General features: G+C 52.6%; 1 protein-coding gene and 1 long non-coding RNA gene across 2 annotated transcripts in view; one reads left to right on the top strand and one right to left on the bottom strand.

The window, feature by feature from the left end:
* Positions 1 to 8,557: 8,557 nt before the first annotated feature.
* On the top strand, positions 8,558 to 18,904 carry LOC138684086 (uncharacterized). Its single transcript, XM_069777803.1, has 4 exons — positions 8,558 to 8,597; positions 9,528 to 9,850; positions 17,247 to 17,341; positions 17,974 to 18,904. Exons 1-4 carry the CDS (start codon positions 8,558 to 8,560, stop codon positions 18,902 to 18,904), a joined length of 1,389 nt encoding a protein of 462 aa, XP_069633904.1.
* The window catches only part of LOC138684083 (uncharacterized), a 182,617-nt gene continuing 179,355 nt past the window's right edge, over positions 18,902 to 22,163 (bottom strand). Inside the window, exon 2 of the long non-coding RNA XR_011323531.1 lies at positions 18,902 to 19,849. This is a non-coding gene — a long non-coding RNA (uncharacterized lncRNA). The remainder of the gene's footprint in view (positions 19,850 to 22,163) is intronic.

The following is a 22,163-nucleotide window of genomic DNA, read 5'->3' as shown; positions in this document are numbered from 1 at the left end:
GAGATATGTTTCTTCAGCTATGACATAAATAACTGATCATTTGAAATGAACACATGCATATGTATTTTATAATCTGAGGTATGTAGTTACAGGACAGTAAGTTCCATGCTGGTGGATAGCACTGTAAAGATAATATACAGCAGGTTTTTCCAATAGCTCAGCTAAGTTTATGACTAGAAAACTTGCTTCCAACAATTACGAACTGAGATTCAGAAGAAAAAAAAGCCATCAGTACAGTGTGAAGTATTTTCAATGCTAAACTGTGTGCATGTGTTTTTCCTTTGGAGGCAGGGCTACAAACCATGCAGAAACACACAAGCATACTTGAAGAGCTGCTGACATTTACTACTCCCTGGTAATTTCTTCTGGAGAAACAAACAAATCCCCCATCAAGCCAAAACACACCCTAAGGGGCAAGACACTTGTATTTGTCAAGTATGTACAAGTGGAGAAGGACTGTTAAGTACTCAGCTCAAAGGAGTCCTCTTAGCTGCAGATTTTTGAAAACAGTTAATAAAAGCAGCAGTTCTTGCTCTTGAGAAGAGTACTGTCCAGTTTCAGAAGGCAAATCCTCTTCCGCTTTCTCCCTTCTCGCCCAGTAAATTCACTGTATCGCGTGCATCTTAGTCCTGTGTTTGTCTACGCTGTGGATAGAGGATGCAGCACCCATCCTGGATGCAGCAAATGAGACTGTTTTACCCACCTCGTTAGCCTTTGCACAGGCATTGTCTCAGGAATGCCAGATTCTGTATGTGCGGGTACCTGTGGGAATCCTATGTATACCTAAGGGTTGACCAGTTGATGTTGCCAATGAGACGGCATTCAAAGCAAGCTGTGATGAAAATAGCCCTAGTAAGATAAGTTGCTTTAAATGAGTATGCCTGTATGAACGAGTGAATATTGATAAGCAATGCAGGTAATGAAGAAAGTGTATAAGAAAGGTCTCTGTGCATACAGAGTGTCTGGCACAGGATGCACGTTAGGCACCTATCCATCAGGTAATTTTAGCAGAGCTTGAACTGAAGCAGACTCTTTTTATTTTCTTTGAAACACTGAGCTTTATTTTTGTTAATACATCTGCCAAGGTTTTGATTAATTTTAGAAGTCCTGATCTCTAACTTGCCTAGTTTCTCAAGCTAAGGAGAACAAGCTTAATCTATGAATATTTACCTTCTGCAACGTGGTAATACTTTCTACGTCAGCTTTTATGGTATGCAATTTAATTATGGAACAGCTGCATAACAGCTTGACTTAAAATCAGTTTTACATAAAGAGGACAACTTTAGGAATACAGATATGTAGAGCGTATCAATGATGTTTTGCTAACTGAAGGGGACGTGCAAGAGCATGCTGTGAAATATCATTCACAAAGATATTTCTAAGTGTACTAAGGCGAAATCATACTGTACTCTGTGATCAACCTCAAGTAGGATCCATGGTTCTAGTGCGAGGCAGAGGGGCATATGTGTAAAAGCGATGAAACCGTACCCCAAGAAGTTATAAATAATAGGGAAGTTTGGTTAATTGGTGTAAACGGTGAATATTGGCAAACATAACTGCAATACTCTTTCTTGGGAAATGGAGAATGAAAGTAGCTCTGCTGCTATTTCGTTGCGAGTTTCTTTGACCTGTGAATCAGCCTGTTGAGCCACAAGACAGCTCTGGAGTAAGTTCTTGGAATTAAGTTTTTTCAGTTTTTCCCTGGTCCTGTTCAGAGCAGAAGGGATGAGATATATACATAGGTATTTATGTTACAGTTTTGATAACAGACTCAAGATTTAAATGCATTTTAAAACATTTGGTCTCGTGGGGAGCAAAGCTTGGGTCAGTTAATGGGTTCTTGGGTTAGATGATGTCTGTCTGGCATTTGATAGCATTACTTGAAAACCAAATGCATGATTTATTTATCCGCTTTAGAGAAGGAGACATATAGGAACATAGGAAGGCCGAGAATTACATGGACTGCGAAGTATTTTATTTGGGCTTTTGTCCAAAAAACCCCTGCCTTTTCAGCAAACTGGTAAGATGTAAGGGCTCAAAAAATCATCGGCAGAGTAAGTCGACCAGACTGAGTGGAATTCTACCAACGATGCGTTCTGTGGTAACTCTAGTAATATAAGAGGTAGTTGTACCCATTTAGCAGTGCTCTTTTTATTTCTTTAAAAAGATGCTGTTGCCTCGTAATGGGAGGAATCCAAGTCCCATAATGGCCCAACATTCCGAAAGTCGACAGTGGGGAAGATCTGCTAGTGCAAGTAATTAATCAACAGGCAATACCTGGTGAGGGTGTGTTGGTACGGCTGGTGGAAAGCGCTCTCTCTGTGTGCAGTGGACAGTCTGAGCAGTACCCCGCTTCTTTGGAGGCAGAGAGTTACACTGTCGCTCGTGGCATCTGTTTTGTCTGGGATGTTTTTAGAGGCAACGCGTCTCAAAGTGTACTGCCCTGCTTGCACGTGCTGGAGAGGTAGCTTATGGCTGTTGCTTCCTTGGTAAGGAGAAGGAGGCAGCAGTGCTGTGCGTGGGGTAGGTGTGTAAGCAGGGGGTGAGGTGGCAGCAGGGCTCCTGCCTGCGTACTCCAGCCCCAAGTGTAGCCCTGGCCACAGGTGTCCAGATGTAAGTGTGGGGGCACAGCACGGAGGGCAAGGCCTTGCCCCTGTTGCCCCGAGCTCCTGATGCACCACTGCCTCGGCAGCCTCTGCTGCTCGCTCAGAGCCCTTCTGCAAACCCCACGTCTCCCCCACGTCCTGTCCCAGACTGCTTCCCACAGGGAGAATCTTCCCGCCCCGCTCCTTCCAGAAGGTGGAAGGGGAGTGATAACGGAGACTATAGTCGCTAATACAGACTTGCCCAGTGAGTCGTCATCGCAGGCGTCTTTGCGCCTCGCCCTGTTTGGCAGCCCCTCGCTGCAGAGCCCCTCGCCCTGCTGCAGAGCCCCTCTTCTGCCCCCTCCCAGGCCCCCGCGCCTTCCAGCTCAAAAATCCTGTCTTCTCTTCCAGCCCCAGCTCCTGGCACCAATTTCTAACACTCATCTACCAGCTGTACTTAGAAAAATGTCATTCAGAAAAGAGCCCCGCAGCTTAAAAAAGAGGACAAGGCTGAGAAAGATGGACCCATTGTAGACTTTGTCAGGCCCTTTATTTATCCTGTGATTAAGGTTGGGGTGACAGAGGTGTCGAACTCTGCAGAAGAACATTGCTGCTGTGGCAGAAGGTGCTTCAGAGGTAGGAGACAGCTGGAGCCCGCACGGGCAGCGTTTGGAGGGGGCCAAGGGAAAAGGTGCTGGGGAAAGAAGGATGTGTTTCTGCATATGGTGACCTCTGTGGGATTGTGCTTGTTGTCACAGGGTCATTTACTGTGTTGTTTCAAGGATGGGGTCTTCGTGCTTTTAGTCGGTTAGGAAACCAGCGGTACTTGGGCTTACATTTCACCTCTTGTTTTTTCTTTCATACTGTCTGCACAGAGAAAGCGCAGGCTGGATTTAAACTGGGGCTGCTGTTTTCTTCTCCTGGAGATTGGTGAAACTTTCCTTGAACAGAGAGCAAAAGGAATTTGTTGGAGCTTTTGCAATAGCAGTGATGTGTCAAGGTTAGAAAAAGTCTAACCATGCATGAGGCTCCAGGGTCTGGTGGTACAGGAGAAAAAAGTTTGCCTGAAAATCAAAACTGTTGTCTCTAGAGTGCAGGAATGCATTTTCCTTTTGACTGCCGTGGGAAATGCAAAGCCAGGAACTGGCCCAGCAGTAAACTGATTTGGGGCTTGATTTCTTCACCCTTACACTGAGCACCTTATTTCAGAGGGCCTATTCGTGAAAGCAGCAGTAGTGCTCACGCAGGAGGGTGCTGTTCTGTTCAGTAGAGGGGGCAGAACCATCCCTTCTGAGGCTGCTTGAGCTACTGCTTGCTTTGGAAAGCAGCACAGCAACCTTCCTTCCCCTCTGCTATTTTCTTTGTGGGATTTATTTATTAAAAGTGAACCAAAGGATGTGCTGTGAACACCAGATTAACATGGCTATGCAAACGAAGACCCCTGGTATTTGATAGCTTACTGAGTGAGTGTGATTGCCTGGTCACCAGCTGTTAGAGTGAATCCTGGCGGAGAACAGGCAAAGGGGAAAGTCATCACTAGATTAAATAAGAAAAAAGCAAATAAAACCATCAATAACTCGCTAACAAAATACTTACCTCCCTGTCATCCTCAGGAATCCATTTCTTGTAGTTCTGCAATTCCCTGTTTTCTCTAGCTGAAGAAATGGTGTCATTATATTAAAAAAAATGCTGAAAGGATATATCCATTAAATAAAATTTACACAGAATGTCTTCGTATATAATGTTTTTTTTACCCAGGAATATGAAAGGTACCTTCTTCTAAAACAGCATGGTTGTAGCTTAGTTCATGTATTCCTAAATACAGCTAAGTAAGCTGTCAACTTAAAGATTTGTCTAAGTTAATAGCATTTCTCTTAAATACAGCCTGTTAATGTTAGCATAAATGAACGGAAGGAGATAAGGAATGCTGTGCGCAACTGTGACACAAGCTATGTTCAAGTGAGACTACTAAAAGAATTAGTAGCCTCGAACAGAAAGGGGGGAATTGATAGCGTATTTCCATACATTCTGTATGGTATGTCTAAATATTTTGATGGTTTTAATATTTTGTACCAGCTGTGGAAACTGGTTTGCTGCTAGGTGACTGTAAAAGTGAGATTTGGTAAATAATTGAAGTTTGATTTCACCGGAGCTCTGATTCTTAAAGTCGCTTTCCCTCGCTGTTTTTTTAAACAATGGCTGCATCAGCTGGACGGATGGCACTGTCGAGGGGCTGCAGCTGAGCACCCCCGGTGCTGCTCCAAGCCTGGATGTCTCATCTCTCCAAGGAAGCTGCACCCAGGAGCACTCTGCCACCTGCTCTTCCAGACCCGGCGTTTCTCATTCAAACTGAGATGACCCGTCGTGTTGAGCCGCGTGCAAGTAATTTCTATAGGATTGGCTTAACATGCAGTAGCGCCGTCTGCCTGTGCACGGTTGGCTTCCACTGCTGGTCAATGGGAGTCTCTGCTGACAAATAAAAATGGAATTGAATAGAAGGGAGTTGAAAGTCAAAAGGGCCCTGTAATAATTTTAGAGTGCCTGAGGCACCACGCTGAAGCCCTGGCATTATAAATAAGGGTACTGTACTAGAGACTGAATTGCAATCAAAGCAGCTGTAAGAACGTGGAGTGTGCGCTGAGCTTCTTTAAGGTGCGTGGAGTTAGATTATGATCTGTAGGCAGTGCAGGCAAATCAATATTTGCTCACTGACGTATGTAGGGACCTTAAAGCCTGTGATTAGAAAGGCCGAAGGGATGTGGGGAATGTGAGATGAAGGCTCCAGAGCCAGGAGTGAGAGAGCTGTATTGGAGCAGCCCGACCCTCTGGTTGTCTCAAAATGTTTCCAGGGGCTGACTGTCCTCCCAGCTCACCACGGCTCATCTCCTGGACCATCTGCGTGATGATGTAGTCTGCTGACCTCTTGCTGCATTTCACGGTAATTACATCTACCTAAAATACTCTGTTTAAAAAAAAAAACCAAACAAACCCCTGTTTATGAATAAGGTTGGTGGGAGGATGGGAAGAATCCGAATGTCCTGGCTGAGCTCACTGATCCTGACATAAACTGGAGTAAATCCAGTACTGTCACTGGGCCCGTGAGTGTTAATAGCAGCTCATGGCAAGTTGCACGGGCTGCCCCAGAAGGGCTGGAGCTGAGTCAGGGTCAGGCAGGGGAAGCGTAAGGGTTGGCCTTGGTGCCTGCTGAAGCTGGGCAGATGCTGTGGGCCACCCTTGGGACAGCTGGTACAATGGCATGGCTTTAATAGCTGGATGGTGAGGTGTGATGGCAGGGAGGAGAGCGAGCGCTTCTTGAGTTGGGACTCACTGTCTGATTTCAAGTGCTGGTGGCTGAATTTACCAGCTCAATGCATTTATTCCCTTATAACCCTCTCAGCCACCATGGGCTGCGTGTGTCCTGCTTTGTGCCATGTGCAGGATGACAATCCCTTTTTCTGCAAAGGTGAATGGGCTTGGGAAGAACACCAGTTAAAGGGTGCCACATGCTGCTGCGTTTTGGGTGCAGACATACCCACAAATCTTGCTCCCACCAAATTGCAGCATGCAGGGAGAGTTTTACTGGTAAATGGGTGTAAATCTTCAAGCCCCCAAGCTGAAATGTACCATTTGATAAAGTTTCCAGGCACTTTCTGGCTGGTGCAGTGTTTTGGTGTTTTTTTTTTTCTTCTGATTTTTTTTCTCCCCCCTTGCTGGTCTTGTGGCTGCCCAAGGTACAGCCAGACAAGTGGAGGAGGGTCCCTGCGTGGCCTGCAGCTCCCTCCCTCGCCATTCTTGGGGTGATTTGGGGTTATTTTGCTGTGTCAGTGAGGCAAAGCTGGGCTCTCCGGGGCTGAGGTCAGTGGGACCCGAGGAAGGCCGTGATGGTCTTGAGGCTTTGAAGGGCTTTGCACCGAGCCCTGTCCCCACTGGAGGGGATGCTGGTGGTGTTCAAGACGAAGGCCTTGCAGCCCTTGCTGTCGTGTGTGCCCGTGTCCCCCCCGGCCCCCGAGGTCTGTCCTTGTCGCAGGGGCTCTGTGCTGCTTTCTGCGTGGGGCCGTGTCCGTGAGTCCTGCAGGGAGCTGTCTGTCCTGGCTTCCCCACCAAAGGGCTGCTCCCCCTGGGGAAGGGGAGAGGGGAGTCGTCTGCGTCCCGCCCCACCGTTGCCTGCCCCGCTGGTGGTGACTCGGCCCTGGGGGTGGCTCGGTTCCCCTCGGGGCTTTCCCCGGCTCGGATCTGGGGCTCAGCGGGGCTTTTGCACCTCTTGGGTGCTGTTTCTTGGTGCCCCCTGCTCTCCCTCCCCCTCCCACACAGGCACGGAGTGGTTCTGGAGAAGGAGCTTTTAATTGAAAAGACAAGAGGAAAGGTCCCATCCAAGCTGGTCTAACCCCTCCCTACCCCCCTCCCCGGCCCCCCCTTCAACAAGTACCCCCCCTCCTCTCCCACCCCCCACTCCCCCCATCTCCATCCCTCTCACCCCTGTCTAATCCCCGCCCCCCCCTCACACCCCCACGTTGGCTGCAAGAGCCCTGCGCTTGCTGGGTGGCATTGGCAAGGAGCTCTGCGCCTGCCTCTTCCTCCGCTTGCCTGCCGTGGCAGGTGGGGATGGTGGCAGGTCCATCCCCGCATCCTGCCACGGCTCCTGGGGCTCCATCCCGCCGCCGTTGACTATTTTGAGGCTCAGCATGGCATCGCTGAGCTCGGGGATGCAGTAGTCAGGGGTGAGCATCTCCTCAGGCAGCGAGAGCGAGCTGAAGTCGCGGTGGGGGGTGGCTGCGCCGGTTCCACCAGCGTCCCCAGGCATGGGGCTGCTGCTGGGAGCATGCTGGCTGACTGCCAGCCCGCCCAGGGAGCAATCAAAGAGCATTAGGGCCTCTTGGAGAGCCACTTTCTGAGCCACGGCAAGGGCATCTCCAAGGGCTTGGCTGTGGGGGACGTCGCTCCCCGGGGGGATGTTGCTGCCCGGGGGTGCCCCCGCAGGGGTGGCCGTGCTGGAGATGTTGATCTTTGCCAGCTGCCCCTTGATGTGCTGGTAGCCGTGGATGGCTGTCAGCAGCACCGGAGGGGCTGGGGCCACCCCACTCCTCTGATTTTTGTAGGGTGCGAGGTATTGTGGTTGGCCCTGGGGGGTCCCTGGGGCTGCCCAGGCCAGGGGGGCCCCGCAGCCCCCGGCAGAGAAGCGGCGCCTTGGCCGAGCGTGGCGGTGGCCGGCGGAGGCAGGTGGGTGGTTGTCCACTGGATGCGGAAGACGCGGGGGTCGAAGAGGCAGCCACATGGAGCCCTCTGCAGCCCTGTGTGGGTGAGGGGGAGCCGTGCTGGGGCGGGGGGACTCTCCAGGGGCACCCGCCGAGCCGGCCCCGATGGCCGACATCCCCCAGCTCTGGGCCAGGGGCGTGGGGAGCTTGTGGCCGGGGCGATCCCCACAGGGTGAGCTGCTGTGCCGGTGGGACGGGGTTGCAAATCGGGGAGGAGACTCGCATCTAGGAGGTGAAATGGGAGAGGTGGCCCCAAATATTTGGGGAATTCTCTGCAGATGGGCTTTCCTGGGCACGTGCCGCCTGGGCGAGGGCAAGGATGCTCACCGGGGCTTGCTGAACCCCCATGTGAAAAGTGCCGGGGGAAAGGGTGTGATGGGGATGGGGAAGGTGCCAGAGCAGACTGGGGTGCCATACCTGCTGGTGGTGCCTGGGGGGCCTGGGGTGTCCCCCCTGCCAGGGGTGCCCGGGCTGCAGGGAAGGGCTGCTCCCGCGCGGGCAGGCGGCACAGGTTGGCTGAGCCTAAGAGAGAGAGGAGCGATGGCCGGCGGTCACCTCTGCTCTTGCCCCCCAAGAGCGTCCCTGGGCTGCAGGGGTTGGGGTTGGGGTCGGTCCCTACCTTGAGGGTAGAAGGTTTTGGGGAGCGTGAATGGCTGGAAAAGCTGGGGCGCCGGGGGGCCCCAGGGCCCAGGCAGTGGGAGCTGCACTGGTGGCCGCGCCATGGTCCCTTCTGGCTGTTGGCTGCCAAGGACTCTTTGGCGTCTCCCCGGAAGGAATGCGGGGGCTCCCTGTGTTCCGCCCCACCCCCAAGAGCCTCCCCAGCTCCTCCTGGGGAGGGAAAGGGTTAAGGGAGGCTGGGGTGCCCCCGGGGCCTACAGGCGGCTCTCAGGGTCTGCGGGTGCAAATCCTCTTTGCTTTCAACAGTATTTTTCCGGTGGGGGAAGAAGAACAAGTTGATTCAGCCGAGCCGAGCGGGGACCAAGCTGCAGCCGCAGCCTCCTTGCGCCAGATGGCAAATGCGTTTGTGACTGTTGCCCGTGCTTCTGTTCGCTGCGTTGACCGGAGCGAGGCAGAAATAGGAAAAAGGACCTCGAGGGCGCGAAGGAAGGTCACGTGGTGTCGCTCGGTGGCACGCTTTCCCCCAGCCCTCGCTCCAGTAGTGCTGTCAGGTCTTTTAGTCTCCTGATGGGAAAAGCAGCAGCTCTGGATCCCCCTCGGAGGGGGCGGCGCTTTCCCTGGGTGCGTGACACCCAGGAGGAGACGGTACCCGCCGCCGCGTGCTCCCAGAAAAGGACTGGATTCTGCCCAACGTCCGGTGTCGGGGCGCTGGGGCTGTTTGTGCTCTACGGGACCCCAGGGATGGGGTTAGTACATCCCCTCCTCGTGCTTGGAGGATTCGGCACTAGCAAGGACCCCCTGGTACCAAGGACACAGGCCTCTCGCTCCCGCTGTGTGAACAGTGTGTGGCCTGGGGGAGTCGGGACAACTGCCGTGAACCGGAGGCCAAAGATCTCTCCTGGCCTGGATCCTGTTAATTAAAGAGATGGCGCTCTGTTGGTGAGGCACCTCTGGCTGCAAGATTGCGCAAGGCCATCTGCTGCGTAACTTGTGGCAGGGACCAATGCTGGGGGCGTGAAGGCAAGCGCGCTTCTAAACCCATAAAACTCCGTTTCATTTCAGAGCGCAGCTGAGCCACCCCACTCCTCAACACTCTGCCATCTGCACCGCTGTGGCTGGGACCGGGCAGTGCTGCACATCCCAAAGGCCACCAAGTCACACCCGTGTCCCTGCTGCTTTGCCGGGAGCTTCTGCGATGCGAGCGATGTTCTGGGGGCTGATCTCTTGGACTGCAGCTACTCTGTCCCTGACCGGCAGCTGGTCAGGAGGGTTGCGTCCCAGGTGGAATTCCACCTCTCTGACGAGAACCTGGCCAAGGATGCTTTCCTCCTGAAACATGTCCAGAAGAACAAGATGGGCTTCATCAGCATCAAACTGCTGACGCCCTTGAAGAAGGTAGGCAGCCCGTTGTGTTGGCCAGCCGGGGTGGGAAGTGGCCTCCACGTGGAGGATGCCTGGGTGTCTGGGTGTGCTCTGGCTGTCTGCGGTGAGGTGCTCGGGGAGGTCCAGGCTCTGCTCAGGCTGCCTGTGTCCCGGCAAAGCGCTGGTGGTGCAGAGCTGGGCCCTGCTGTCTGCCTTCAACGTGCTGCAGCAGTTCTCCACCCAGGGAGGGTGGCTGGGGAAGCGGTGAGGGGTCCTCAAACCCCAAGCCCAGGGCTGGGTTCACCTCTTCTGCCCGTGGTTCCCCCAGGCTGCTTTGAGAGAGGAGAGCTCGTCCTCCGGCGCTGAGGCTCCTTTACATTTGGGTTTGGGGCTTTCTCTTTTCTTTTGTTTTTCATCACGACTAGATGAATGAGCAGCGCAGTTTATTAAAGCAACGGTACAGGTGCTTTTGGATTGCCCGTGATAAATAGACTGTCTGCAAAGCACATGCAGGTGACAATACCGTTGCCTACAGGCGCGTTAAATGATGAAAGAAAAGAGCTCTAAAGAATTCTAAGTTTCCCAGGGAAGCACTCAGTATAGCCGAGTGTTCGAATCTCACACAGTAGGCATCCCTATGGCGGGGGGGAGAGAGGCTCAGCCCATCGACTGATCCCAGAAGTCAGTGATGTCCTCCCGACTTGTCTGTGATGGTGTCTTCCCTGGCATTTCTCCTCTCTTAAGCCCTTTTATGTTTTCTGAGTTTTTCGGTGGAGCTTGAGTGACTCTAGTCATACATGCATTTCCTTTGATTGGTATAAAGTTCTCTCGGTTTGCTTTTAAAGGTGTATGCTAGAGAAAATTCAGAGCGCGTGCTCAGTGGGGGGCGGTCGCACCTTGGAGGTGGGTAACTTTGGGGGTGGAGGTGTGTTTTGGTGTTGTAATGAGCAAAGTTCACCCAAAGGACCTGCTGTTGCGTGTGAGTACCCCAGAAGTGGGCACGTGTGATAGAAACCAGAAGTGTAGGGCGTTAGCTCGACAGAACCGCCGTTATTTTACCTCCTTGCTTCAGTGGATTCAATGCAGGGAGCAAGCGTTCTCGTTCCGATCGTTCCGGTTGCCTACCCCTGCGATCACCGAGCCTGGCCGCGGGGTCTCGGCTCCGCTCCACCCTCCGTGTTCCTTTTCAGAGTCAGCGTACCAAGCTCCCCTGGTGTTGCTGACGTCTAAAGTTGCAGGTCACGTTGCTTAGGGAGTTACCACGGAACCGATTCTTGACGTGTGCACTGCGTTCCTCCCTGGAGGTTCACCTTCCCTTGAGGGGCGGGGGGTGCGTGTGTCATACCGACAAGTCACCTCCATCCAGCAATCATTCCACGGGCTGTCACTGTACCCAGGAGGCCCGGGGGTCTCTCCCTGCCCTTGGCGGCCATGCCCTGGGCCCAGCTGCTGGGTGTCCCTGGCGCCTGCTCTGCCACTCGGCTCGCAAGGAGAAGCCTGGTGCTGTTCCTCTTCTCTCGGGCCATGGCAGGAACCAAGCGTGCAGCGCAGAGACCGCCCCTATTAGCCGTCCCCTCTCTGCACCAGAGCTAAAGCCTATGCAGCCCCGCAGCCAGGAGGAGCAGGGACTTGATGTGGCTGGACACAACCCCTTTTTGTGGGGCGTAAGGGGGGTGATTTCGGCAGCCGCAGCCTGGAGGCAAGCCAAAGTGTAACCAGAGCCATAGGCTGGGATGGTGGGTGCCAAGAGCCCGCCACGGAAGTAAGCCAGGCTTTGAGAAACAAGTGCGCGGAGGTGACCCCGGTGTGGTGGAAGGAAAGGTTGGTCGTATTCAGACGTGGACCATTTGGATCCGTGACCAAAGCCCAGCCAGGCAAAGGACAGACAGCTCTTCCAAAGTGTCAGAATAGCCCATTGCTGCTATTGCCGTCACATCCCCTTGTCCCACTGAAACCCAGCTGCGCAGCCTTTCTATTAAACACACGCGTTGGCCGTGTTTATATGGGATACCAAAGGCGCTTCAGCCATGGGTGGAACTTCCACAGCTCACCTGTGACTTGAACCTTTCTGAGAGTTCTTTGCCTACCTCGGTTTGTGGGAAGATGTTCGGATCTTACCTCAAACCCTGGCAAGTCTCCTTTTCCTTTAGGATTTAGTATTTTGAGTACTGAGAGATTAAGAGAGGTAGTCTCCTTGCCATTTTGTGCGTTGGTGCCAAAATGGATCTGTACCTTCAGACTATGTAAATAAGGGCATGTAGGCCACAGACATTCCTTTGGTTGTGGTGATGCCAGAGGTGAAAGACAGGGGTTTGGTTCCCTCTGCAGGAACTCTGCAGAGATGTAGAGAGCGTGCACGGTTTCCTCACCATTCCTTACCGAGGCACCAAGGGACATTTGCTACCACGCTGTCAGGGGAGGTTCGGACTTGACATGAGGAGACATTTCTTTGCCAAGAGGGTGGTCACACCCTGAAACAGGCTTCCTGGAGAGGTGGTGGATGCCCCGTGCCTGTCAGTGTTGAAGAGGCATTTGGACAATGCCCTTAATACCATGCTTGAACTTTTGGTCAGCCCTGAAACGGTCAGGTAATGGTCAGGACTAGATGATGGTTGTAGGTTCCTTCCAGCTGAACTATTCCATTCTATTCTGTTCTGTTCTACTCTGCTCTGTTCCCTGTGCTCACCATGAGTCAAATACCAACGAGACTGTTATTTGCCTGAAACGCCAGGGGGGTTTCAGCTCCCAAACCACTTTGAAGGACACATAACACAAAGGTTGCAAGTGGAAACAGGCTATTATTTTTATTTTTCTGAGTCTGTTTCAGAGCTGATGCTCACAAGCCTTAACACAATGTGCCTGTGTAGCCAGGAGCAGGCTGATGCATTCTTCAGTTGAGCTTGAGAAAACATCCTTTGCAGCCTGGCAAAGGCAAGTCCCAGAGCTACAGAAAGTAGCAGGAGGAATACAGGCCAAGCAGTCCCTGTTTCCTGAAGAGTGAGAACGTGCAGAATGAGGATCAGGACCGACCACACACAAAAGAAGAAGAAGGAGGAGGAGGAGGAGTGTGGTACCGTGGGGTATTTTCCAAAGTATGACGGGTAGAGGTGAAAAGCGTATTTTTGCGTTCGGCAACTTGCTCCGCCGCTGTGCTTCTTGGCCAAGGATGCACAAAAGGCGCTCTCGTGCCGGCCCTGTGCTTGATTTGCGTGCAGGGAGAGGTGAAAAGTGGCAGCTCGTGATGGGGCAGCAAGCCTGGAGCCCTTCCAAGCACAGGCTGTTTTGCCCAAGCCATAAGCCCTGGGGAAATGGAGCTAAGGGAAGAGCAGAGCTCGCTCCCGCTCCCGCTCCAGACTTGCACTGGGCAAGAGAGCCCGAGAGAGGCAGGGCACGAGCGGTGCCTTGGAGGTGCAAGAGCAGCAGGCAGGGAGCTAGGCGAAAGGGCCCAGAGGAGCCCTGACAAGGGGCTGTGCTCAGTGCTACAGAGGACAAGAAGCAACCCCCGGGAGCATCCCTTGGAGCCCGGCCTGGGAGTCCGAAAGCTTCCTCCCCCCGGATGCGGGGCACGAGGGCCACCTTCGTGGAGCACGAGCAGCGGGCACCTAGCCACAACGGCCCAAAGGAGCCCTGGCGAGGGGCCGTGCTCAGTGCTGCAGAGGAAGGCAAAAAACCCCCGGGGACACTTGCTAGCCCACCGTGGGGGAAAAAAAGCCTTCCTCCCCCTAGCTGCAGGGCACGAGAGGCCATCTTCGTGGTGCACGAGCAGCAGGCAGTAACCTAGCCAAAATGGACCGGAGGAGCCCTGGCAAGTGGTCCTGCTCAGTGCTGCAGAGGAAGGCAAAAAACCCCCGGGGCCCAGTGCCAATCTGCGCCGGGGGAAAATTCCTTCCTGACCCCAGAGCTGGCGATCGGCTATTCCCTGAGCACGTGAGCAAGACCTGCCCCCTGGTCCCGCAGACTGGTCACGCCTCCCAGGGGATGCCCAGCCCCAGATTTTGTCAAGGCCGCTACCCAAGATGATTTTGCTCCTTTGGAGGAAGCTCTCCTCTTCGGGATGCACCCGAGACTCCTCCCAGGCATCTCCCAGAGTCTTTTAGCCTCTGCTTTACCTACCTAACGCCTCAGGTAGCAGCCCCAGACTCTTCCAAGGAAGCTACCCAAGACGATTTTTCTCCTTTGCAGGAAGCTCTCTCCTCTGGGATCGACCCAAGACTCCTCCCAGGCATCTCCCAGAGTGTTTTGACCTCTGCGTTCGGGACCGGAGATCCCAGCTGCCTGCCCCAGACTCCTCCAAGTAAGTAGCTCAAGACATTTTTTTTCTCCTGTAGAGAAATCTCTCAACTCCGACAGCCACCTGAGACTCCTCCCAGGCACCTCCTAGAGTCTTTTGGCCTCTGCTTTACGTACCTAAGATCTCAGGTAGCAGCCCCAGACTCCTCCAGGGAAGCTACCCAAGATGATTCTTCTCTTTTGCAGGAAGCTCTCTCCTCCAGGATTGACCCAAGACTCCTCCCAGGCGTCTCCCAGAATGTTTTGACCTCTGTGTTCAGGACCGGAGATCCCAGCTACCTGCCCCAGACTCCTCCAAGTAAGTAGCTCAAGACATTTTTTTTCTCCTGTAGAGAAATCTCTCAACTCCGACAGCCACCTGAGACTCCTCCCAGGCATCTCCTAGAGTCTTCTGTCCTCTGCTTTACCTACCTAAGGTCTCAGGTAGAAGCCCCAGACTCCTCCAAGGAAGCTACCTTTGAGGTTTTTTTCTTTTTTGGAGGAAGCTCTGCCCTCCGGGATCCCCCTGTGACTCCTTCCAGGCGTCTCCTAGAGTCTTTTGGCCTTTTCTTATAAGGCCCTGAGATCCCAGGTAGCAGCCCCAGACTTGTCTAATGAAGCTACCCCGGATGATTTTTCTCCTTTGGAGGAAGCTCTTTCCTCCGGGATCCACCCGAGACTCCTCCCAGGCATCTCCCAGAATCTTTTGGCCTCTGCTTTACGGACCTAAGATCCTAAGAAAAGATAGCTATGAAAAGGCCAAAAGGCTCTGGGAGATGCCTGGGAGGAGTCACAGGTGGATCCCAAAGGGGAGAGCTTCCTCCAAAAAAGAAAAAACCTCAAGGGTAGCTTCCTTTTAGGAGTCTGGGGCTGCTACCCAAGATCTTGCACGAGCAGCAGGCAGTAACCTAGCCAAAACGGACCGGAGGAGCCCTGACAAGTGGTCCTGCTCAGTGCTGCAGAGGAAGGCAAAAAACCCCCGGGGCCCAGTGCCAATCTGCGCCGGGGGAAAATTCCTTCCTGACCCCAGAGCTGGCGATCGGCTATTCCCTGAGCACGTGTGAGCAAGACCTGCCTCCTGGTCCCGCAGGCTGGTCACGCCCCCCAGGGGATGCCCAAGCCCTGTTCTCCCTGAACCTGGAGCCACCTCGGGGCTTCCGAGAGTGGCCAAGTGCCCCCGGCCTGATCGACCTTGGGGGCAAGAATCCTTCCCACGCCTTCGGGCCACCAGTGGGTGCTCCAAAGCACTGGGAGCCCTGGCAACATCTCTGCATCCCACTTCTTACGGCTGCTGCCACTGGTTCCGCAGGGAGTGAGGACGGCGAGCTCTGCAGTGCTCCTCAAGAAGGCATTCCCTTGGTCTTGCCACAGCTCTCCATCCAAAAAAGCCTGATGGCCTCGGGCACCTCCAGGGCTTGGTGGTTCTTCTCGTCTCCAGCAGCCTGGTGCAGCCTCCGGTCTTCCTCCCTCAGCGCCCGGCAAGTAATTCCAGCGGCTCCTCACAGACTTCCTCTGGGATGTCTCTGGGCCGCCTGCCAGGCAGACTGGCAGTGGGACAGGGGAGGCTGCCCCTTTTATAGTGCCCCGGGGCATTGTGACTGCTGCGTTGCCGGGTGGTGGCACTGCGACACGGGGGGAGGGGGGGGGGTGGTGTGAGGGGGCCCCCCGTGCGCAGCGCTGCCCGCTGCCCCTCGGCCCAGCATCCTTCGGAGGAAGGCCTTTGGGGCGCCGGCCCCGGGGGCTGTGTTGCATTACCGAGTCCAGAAGTTTGGCAGAAAATAAACCGCCTTGCGTTCCAGCTTATCCTCAGATGTCAGAGGGGCTGGGGACGGCTGGGTTTAATTTCTGAGTGATGTCCAATTCAATGCTCTAAGGGCGGTCGCATTCAATGTGCTGAACTATCACGATGAGGGATGCCCTTAATAGCGTACTGCACTCTGGCTTAGCTGCGTTCAACGCACGAGAATGACCAGACTTAGGGAGTTTGGTTGCGCTAACAAATTATCAAGACTAGATGAATGAGCAGCACAGTTTATTAAAGCAACGGTACAGGTGCTTTTGGATTGCCCGTGATAAATAGACTGTCTGCAAAGCACGTGCAGGTGACAATACAGTCGCCTACAAGCGCGTTAAATGATGAAAGAAAAGAGCTCTAAAGAATTCTAAGTTTCCCAGGGAAGCACTCGGTACAGCCGAGTGTTCGAATTTCACACAATAGGCAACCCTATGGCGGGGGGGAGAGAGGCTCAGCCCATCGACTGATGCCAGAAGTCAGCAATGTCCTCCCGACTTGTCTGTGATGGTGTCTTCCCTGACATTTCTCCTCTCTTAAGCCCTTTTATGTTTTCTGAGTTTTTCGGTGGAGCTTGAGTGACTCTAGTCACACATACCTTTCCTTTGATTGGTATAAAGTTCTCTCGGTTTGCTTTTAAAGGTATACGCTAGAGAAAATTCAGAGCGCGTGCTCAGTGGGGGGTGGTTGCACCTTGGAGGTGGGTAACTTTGGGGGTGGAGGTGTGTTTTGGTATTATAATGAGCAGAGTTCACCTGAAACATGTCCAGAAGAACAAGATGGACTTCGTCAGCATCAAACTGCTGACGTCCTTGAAGAAGGTAGGCAGCCCGTTGCGTTGGCCAGCCGGGGTGGGAAGTGGCCTCCACGTGGAGGATGCCTGGGTGTCTGGGTGTGCTCTGGCTGTCTGCGGTGAGGTGCTCGGGGAGGTCCAGGCTCTGCTCAGGAAGCCTGTGTCCCGGCAAAGTGCTGGTGGTGCAGAGCTGGGCCCTGCTGTCTGCCTTCAACGTGCTGCAGCAGTTCTCCACCCAGGGAGGGTGGCTGGGGAAGCGGTGAGGGGTCCTCAAACCCCAAGCCCAGGGCTGGGTTCACCTCTTCTGCCCGTGGTTCCCCCAGGCTGCTCTGGGAGAGATCATGCCTTAACTAAAAAACTGCAGGGAAGCACTGGTGGTGTGATGTACAGGGAAGCTGTGTCTTCTTGCCATGGTCCGGGAGCACAGGCGGCCTTCTCCCACAAATCCTGAAAGGGGGATATTGCCTTGCCATGACCTCAGGTTGATGGGGGTGCAGCCTGCCTCGATGATGGGTTTAGGGTGGTCCCTGCCTGGGGAGACTCACAGTGACACAGTGGCCCCCTCTGTCCCTCAGGTGAAATACCTGACGCATGACTGGTGGCTGACGCTTTACACCCTGCGGTTCTCAGAGCTGCTGGAGGTGAACGAGGAGGGCACCAAAGTGAGGCGGTGGGTGATAGCATATGTCCATACATTCTGTATGGTATGTCTAAATATTTGTTGGTTTTAATATTTTGTACCAGCCGTGGAAACTGGTTTGCTGCTAGGTGACTGTAAAAGTGAGATTTGGTAAATAATTATTAGAAATCTTATACTAACACTATGATTGAAAAAAGAGACAGAAGTGTAGCCAAGTAATTAACTAGTAGAGGTAGTTACTCCTAAGTTTTACAGTTCTTTGCTCTTATGACTGGATGTTCCTGTACATTAGATAAGATTAATATTGAAACTGACCATATATGACTGAAACCATGTTAAGCTCCAAGATCAAAGAACAAGGATGACGAACAAGACTTGAAGGTCAGCCAACAGAATTTGAAACGGATCGGTGGTCGCAAAAGCAGCCCTTTGACTCAAATGAAGAACCGTTGCATGTGATCAGATGTAGGCAGTACTATGATACTCAGTTACAATAATTTTTATGTATATGTATACTAATCTGATTAATATGTAATTGGTTACTCCATATAACCTGTTTGTGCTGAAGCTGTGGCACGCGTGCTAGGTGGAACTATCCCCCGTGCATCCAGCGCTGCAATAAAGAATGCCTACTTTCTAAAACTCCAAAATGAGTCTTAGAGAGTTTCTTCGACTGGCTTTTCGGTATCATGGGTCCCCATCCCCGAGTCCCTGCTGAGTGTCCCCCCCAGCAGACTGCTGCTGGCCTGGGAGCTGCTGACCCTGGAGCAGGACGTGCTGCTGCTGCTCCAGAAGAATTTCCTCAAGACCATCACGAGGATGTTCAGCCCCTTCGGCACCATCGCCTCCATCCGCATCCTGTGGCCGGGCCGCAAGCTGCCCTCGGATGTGCGGAAATACACGTCAGACTTCCCTGAGCTGCTGAGCAAGCACTGTGCACTGGTGGAGTACAAGAGCCTGGGGAGCGCTTCAGCCTTGAGGAGCCTTGAGGACCTCGGCCACCAGAGCTGTCCGCGTGGTGAGAGCATCAGGGTGGTCCGGCTCTGCGGGAAGGGCTCCAAGAAGACAGCCAGGGCCAAGAGGGAGGTGGCGGAGGAGCTGATGGACCAGCCGGGTTGGAAAGTGCAGGCGGTGGCCGCGACCTTCCCCAACGGCCTCGGGGACTCCCTGCTCTGCAGCTCCCCGGAGTTGAACGGTGCCCAGGCGCTGCCACCCCTCCTCCTGCACAAGGACCCCGCGGCACCCTCCTGGCCCGGCAGCAACTTCAAGCCCAGCAATTTCAGCAATGCCTTCACTGGATTGCTCCTCGCCAGCAAAGTCTTCCCTCCGCTCGGGACAGGCTTGGGCACAGGCAGCTGCTACGGCCTCTGCTCCAGCACTGAGAGCACTCGTGGCTGCGGCTGGGGGAGTGGGGTGGGTGCCTGGGCACCCTGGCCCAGCAGCCCCTCTCCAGATGCCAAACCTCTTGCCAGCAATCCTCCGGCAGCGACGTGGGTGCCTGAGCCCCTCGGCCTGCAGGATGCGGTGCTTTGCCTGCCCCACTGTTGTCCCAGAAGTGGGGTCATTCACCCGGTGTGCAAAATGCCAATATAAACACAGAGCAGAGGTATTTTATTCCAGTTCTTGTTTACGCAAAGATGGGGGCTAGGTGGTAATCCGCAAAGCTAGCACCCCTCATGCCTAAACGGGCAAGCAATTTATACAGTTCAGTTATACATATTCAATTTCCAAAGTTCTTCCAAAAACTATTACTGGGAGTCGCTTATCTCGCACAGTTTCCATTGGGCTAAAGTTTCCCTGCTTGGAATTAAAGGTACAGTGTTCTTTTCTTTTACAGCACATGCTCAAGGAGAGTGGGGGGGTAAGTCTTTTTGGTGTGGAATTGAGTTGGTGGTCATGATCTCCCCCTGCCACCTTTCTTTACCTTTCCTCCAGTTTTCGAAGATTTTTCTGACTTCATGCCTATTAGCAATTATTCAACTTTTTGGCGCCTCCTGGGGTAGGATGTTCCCTTCTTCTCAGTCTTTTAGTTCTTCTTCAGGGGCACAGTTGTTAGCAAGGCATGCATTGGTTATACAAAGGGGATCTTGTTTCACAAGACCTTTGTGGCCTTTTTCGTGTGGCTTAAGTACATAATTTCTTAAGTACATCATTTCCCCCTGTGGTGGGTTGACCCTGGCTGGACGCCAGGTGCCCACCAAAGCCGTTCTATCACTCCCCCTCCTCAGCTGGACAGGGGAGAGAAAATATAACAAAGAGCTTGTGGGTCGAGATAAGGACAGGAGAGATCACTCACCAATTACCATCACTGGCAAAAGAGACTCCGCTTGGGGAAAATTAACTCAATTTATTACAAATCAACCAGAGTAGGGTAATGAGAAATAAACCCAAATCTCAGAACACCTTCCCTCCACCCCTCCCTTCTTCCTGGGCACAACTTCACTCCCGGATTCCCTACCAACCCCCCCCAGTGGCACAGGGGGACGGGCAATGGGGTTTACGGTCAGTTCATCACACGTTATTTTCTGCCGCTTCATCCTCCTCGGGGGAAGGACTCATCACATTCTTCCCCTGCTCCAGCGTGGGGTCCCTCCCACGGGAGACAGTCCTCCATGAACTTCTCCAACATGGGTCCCTCCCACGGGCCGCAGTTCTTCACGAACTGCTCCAGCATGGGTCCTTTCCACGGTGTGTAGTCCTTCAGGAGCACACTGCTCCAGCGTGGGTCCCCCGTGGGGTCACAAGTCCTGCCAGAAAAACTGCTCCAACGTGGGCTCCTCTCTCCACAGATCCGCAGGTCCTGCCAGGAGCCTGCTGCAGCGCGGGCTTCCCACAGGGTCACAGCCTCCTTCAGGCACCCACCTGCTCCGGCATGGGGTCCTCCACGGGCTGCAGGTGGATATCTGCTCCACCGTGGACCTCCATGGGCTGCAGGAGGACAGCCTGCCTCACCATGGTCTTCCCCATGGGCTGCAGGGGAATCTCTGCTCCGGCGCCTGGAGCATCTCCTCCCCCTCCTTCTTCACTGACCTGGGGGTCTGCAGGGTTGTTTCTCTTACATGGTCTCACTCCTCTCTCGGGCTGCCATTTCTGTCTGTCCCAGCAACTTTTTTTCCTTCTTAAATATGTTATCACAGAGGTGCTGCCTTGGCCGGCGTCAGGTCCGTCTTAGAGCCGGCTGATATTGCCTCTGTCGGACACAGGGGAAGCTTCCAGCAGCTTCTCACAGAAGCCACCCCTGTAACCCCTCCCTGCTACCAAAACCTTGCCACACAAAGCCAATACACCCCCCCTTTGAGACTATGAGATCTCTTCATATGAGTCTCATAAGTCTCACTACTTCATTTTATCGTTACATATGCTCTAGCCATGGCTTGTAAAACCAGTCTCTTGATAGAACTTAAAACAACACAAAGTATGATTGTAATAATGACAACAGTGGTCGAAGTTTAAATTAGGTTTGCCAGCCATCCAGTAAGGGAGGATCCTGTTCCATGTAATATTTTATTTAACCACCCTATTTCCATTGTTGTTCTTCTTCTTTCTTAGAAAGGTAATATTCCCCAATTTAAAGGATTGTCTGCCAGCTCAGATGGAGGGAGACAAGCGGTTACACTAACATTCTGGATTTGCCCAAAGGACTGGATAAGCTGTAAAACCAAATTCTCTTGACCTACTGCTAGTACCAAATGGGATCTTATAATATTCAGGTTCTTCATTCTCTCAAAGTTCAATGGTCTCAGATATTAGCTGAAATTTGAGTTTCCCAGTCTGTGGCTGTCCACTTTCCCTGATCTGGTTCTGGTGCTCTTTTCACTCATGTGTAATGAATCCAGGAGTCCATTCCTTCTACTCTGGCTGCAGTACAGGTTTTCAATAACATGGTGTGAGGTCCTTTCCACCTTTATCCAACAGGAGAGAGGCCTTCTGATTTAGATACCTGTGTAGTGAAGATAAAGTATGCGAAAGAGAAATCAAATACTCTTTAACATCAGCCTGCCCTTTTATATGCATTTGGTCTCCTGTGATGTTAGAAAGACTCATGGGATATGCTTTCCCATAAACAACCTTAAAAGGACTTACTTTCCCTTTGACCCTAGGAGTTACTCGAATTCGTAAAAGAGCTATAGGTAAAGTTTCTACCCATTTAAGGTGTGTTTTCTTGACACAGTTTAGCAAGTTGCCTTTTAAGAGGTTGATTCATTCTTTCTAGCTTCCCACTTGATTGTGGCCTCCGAGGGGTGTGTAATTCCCACTTAATCTGTAAAAATTTAGAAATCTCTTGCATGACTTCTGCAAGAAAATGAGGCCCATTATTAGAGGAGATTCCTTCTGGAATACCAAATCGGGGTATTATTTCCTTCAATAAGATTCTAATTACCTCTCTAGCTCTTTGTTGGCATGGCAAGGGAAAGCCTCTGGCCAGCCAGAAAAGGTATCTACCAATGTCAATAAATATTTATATTCGTTATACCTGGGTAGCTCTGAAAAATCTATTTGCCAGTATTCCCCAGGAATTATTCCTTGTTTCACAATTCCTCCTATAACTTTTTTCCCAATTTTTGGATTATTAGCACAGCAGATGGTACACTTTTTTTACTACCATGTCTGCTACCCTTTGTATCTTTGGTCCAAAAAAAATTTCTTTTTGCAGTTATTGTCAATGCGTCTTCTCCTGGATGCATCTCCTGATGTAATCTCTTGAGCGAAGTTTCCATCATTCTTTCAGGAATCAATAATGGCGTTAGCGGTGTTATCCACCAACCTTGTCCATTTTTGGAGCAGTCTATCTGTTCTGCTAATTCATCTTCCTTCTCAGTATATTTTGGTGGTGGTAATTCTAAACGAGGCC

This window comes from Haliaeetus albicilla, unplaced genomic scaffold, assembly GCF_947461875.1.
Source record: "Haliaeetus albicilla unplaced genomic scaffold, bHalAlb1.1 scaffold_34, whole genome shotgun sequence".
Taxonomy (NCBI): domain Eukaryota; kingdom Metazoa; phylum Chordata; class Aves; order Accipitriformes; family Accipitridae; genus Haliaeetus; species Haliaeetus albicilla.
The sequence above is the reverse complement of the archived record's forward strand: the minus strand, read 5'-3'. Positions and strand labels throughout refer to the sequence as shown.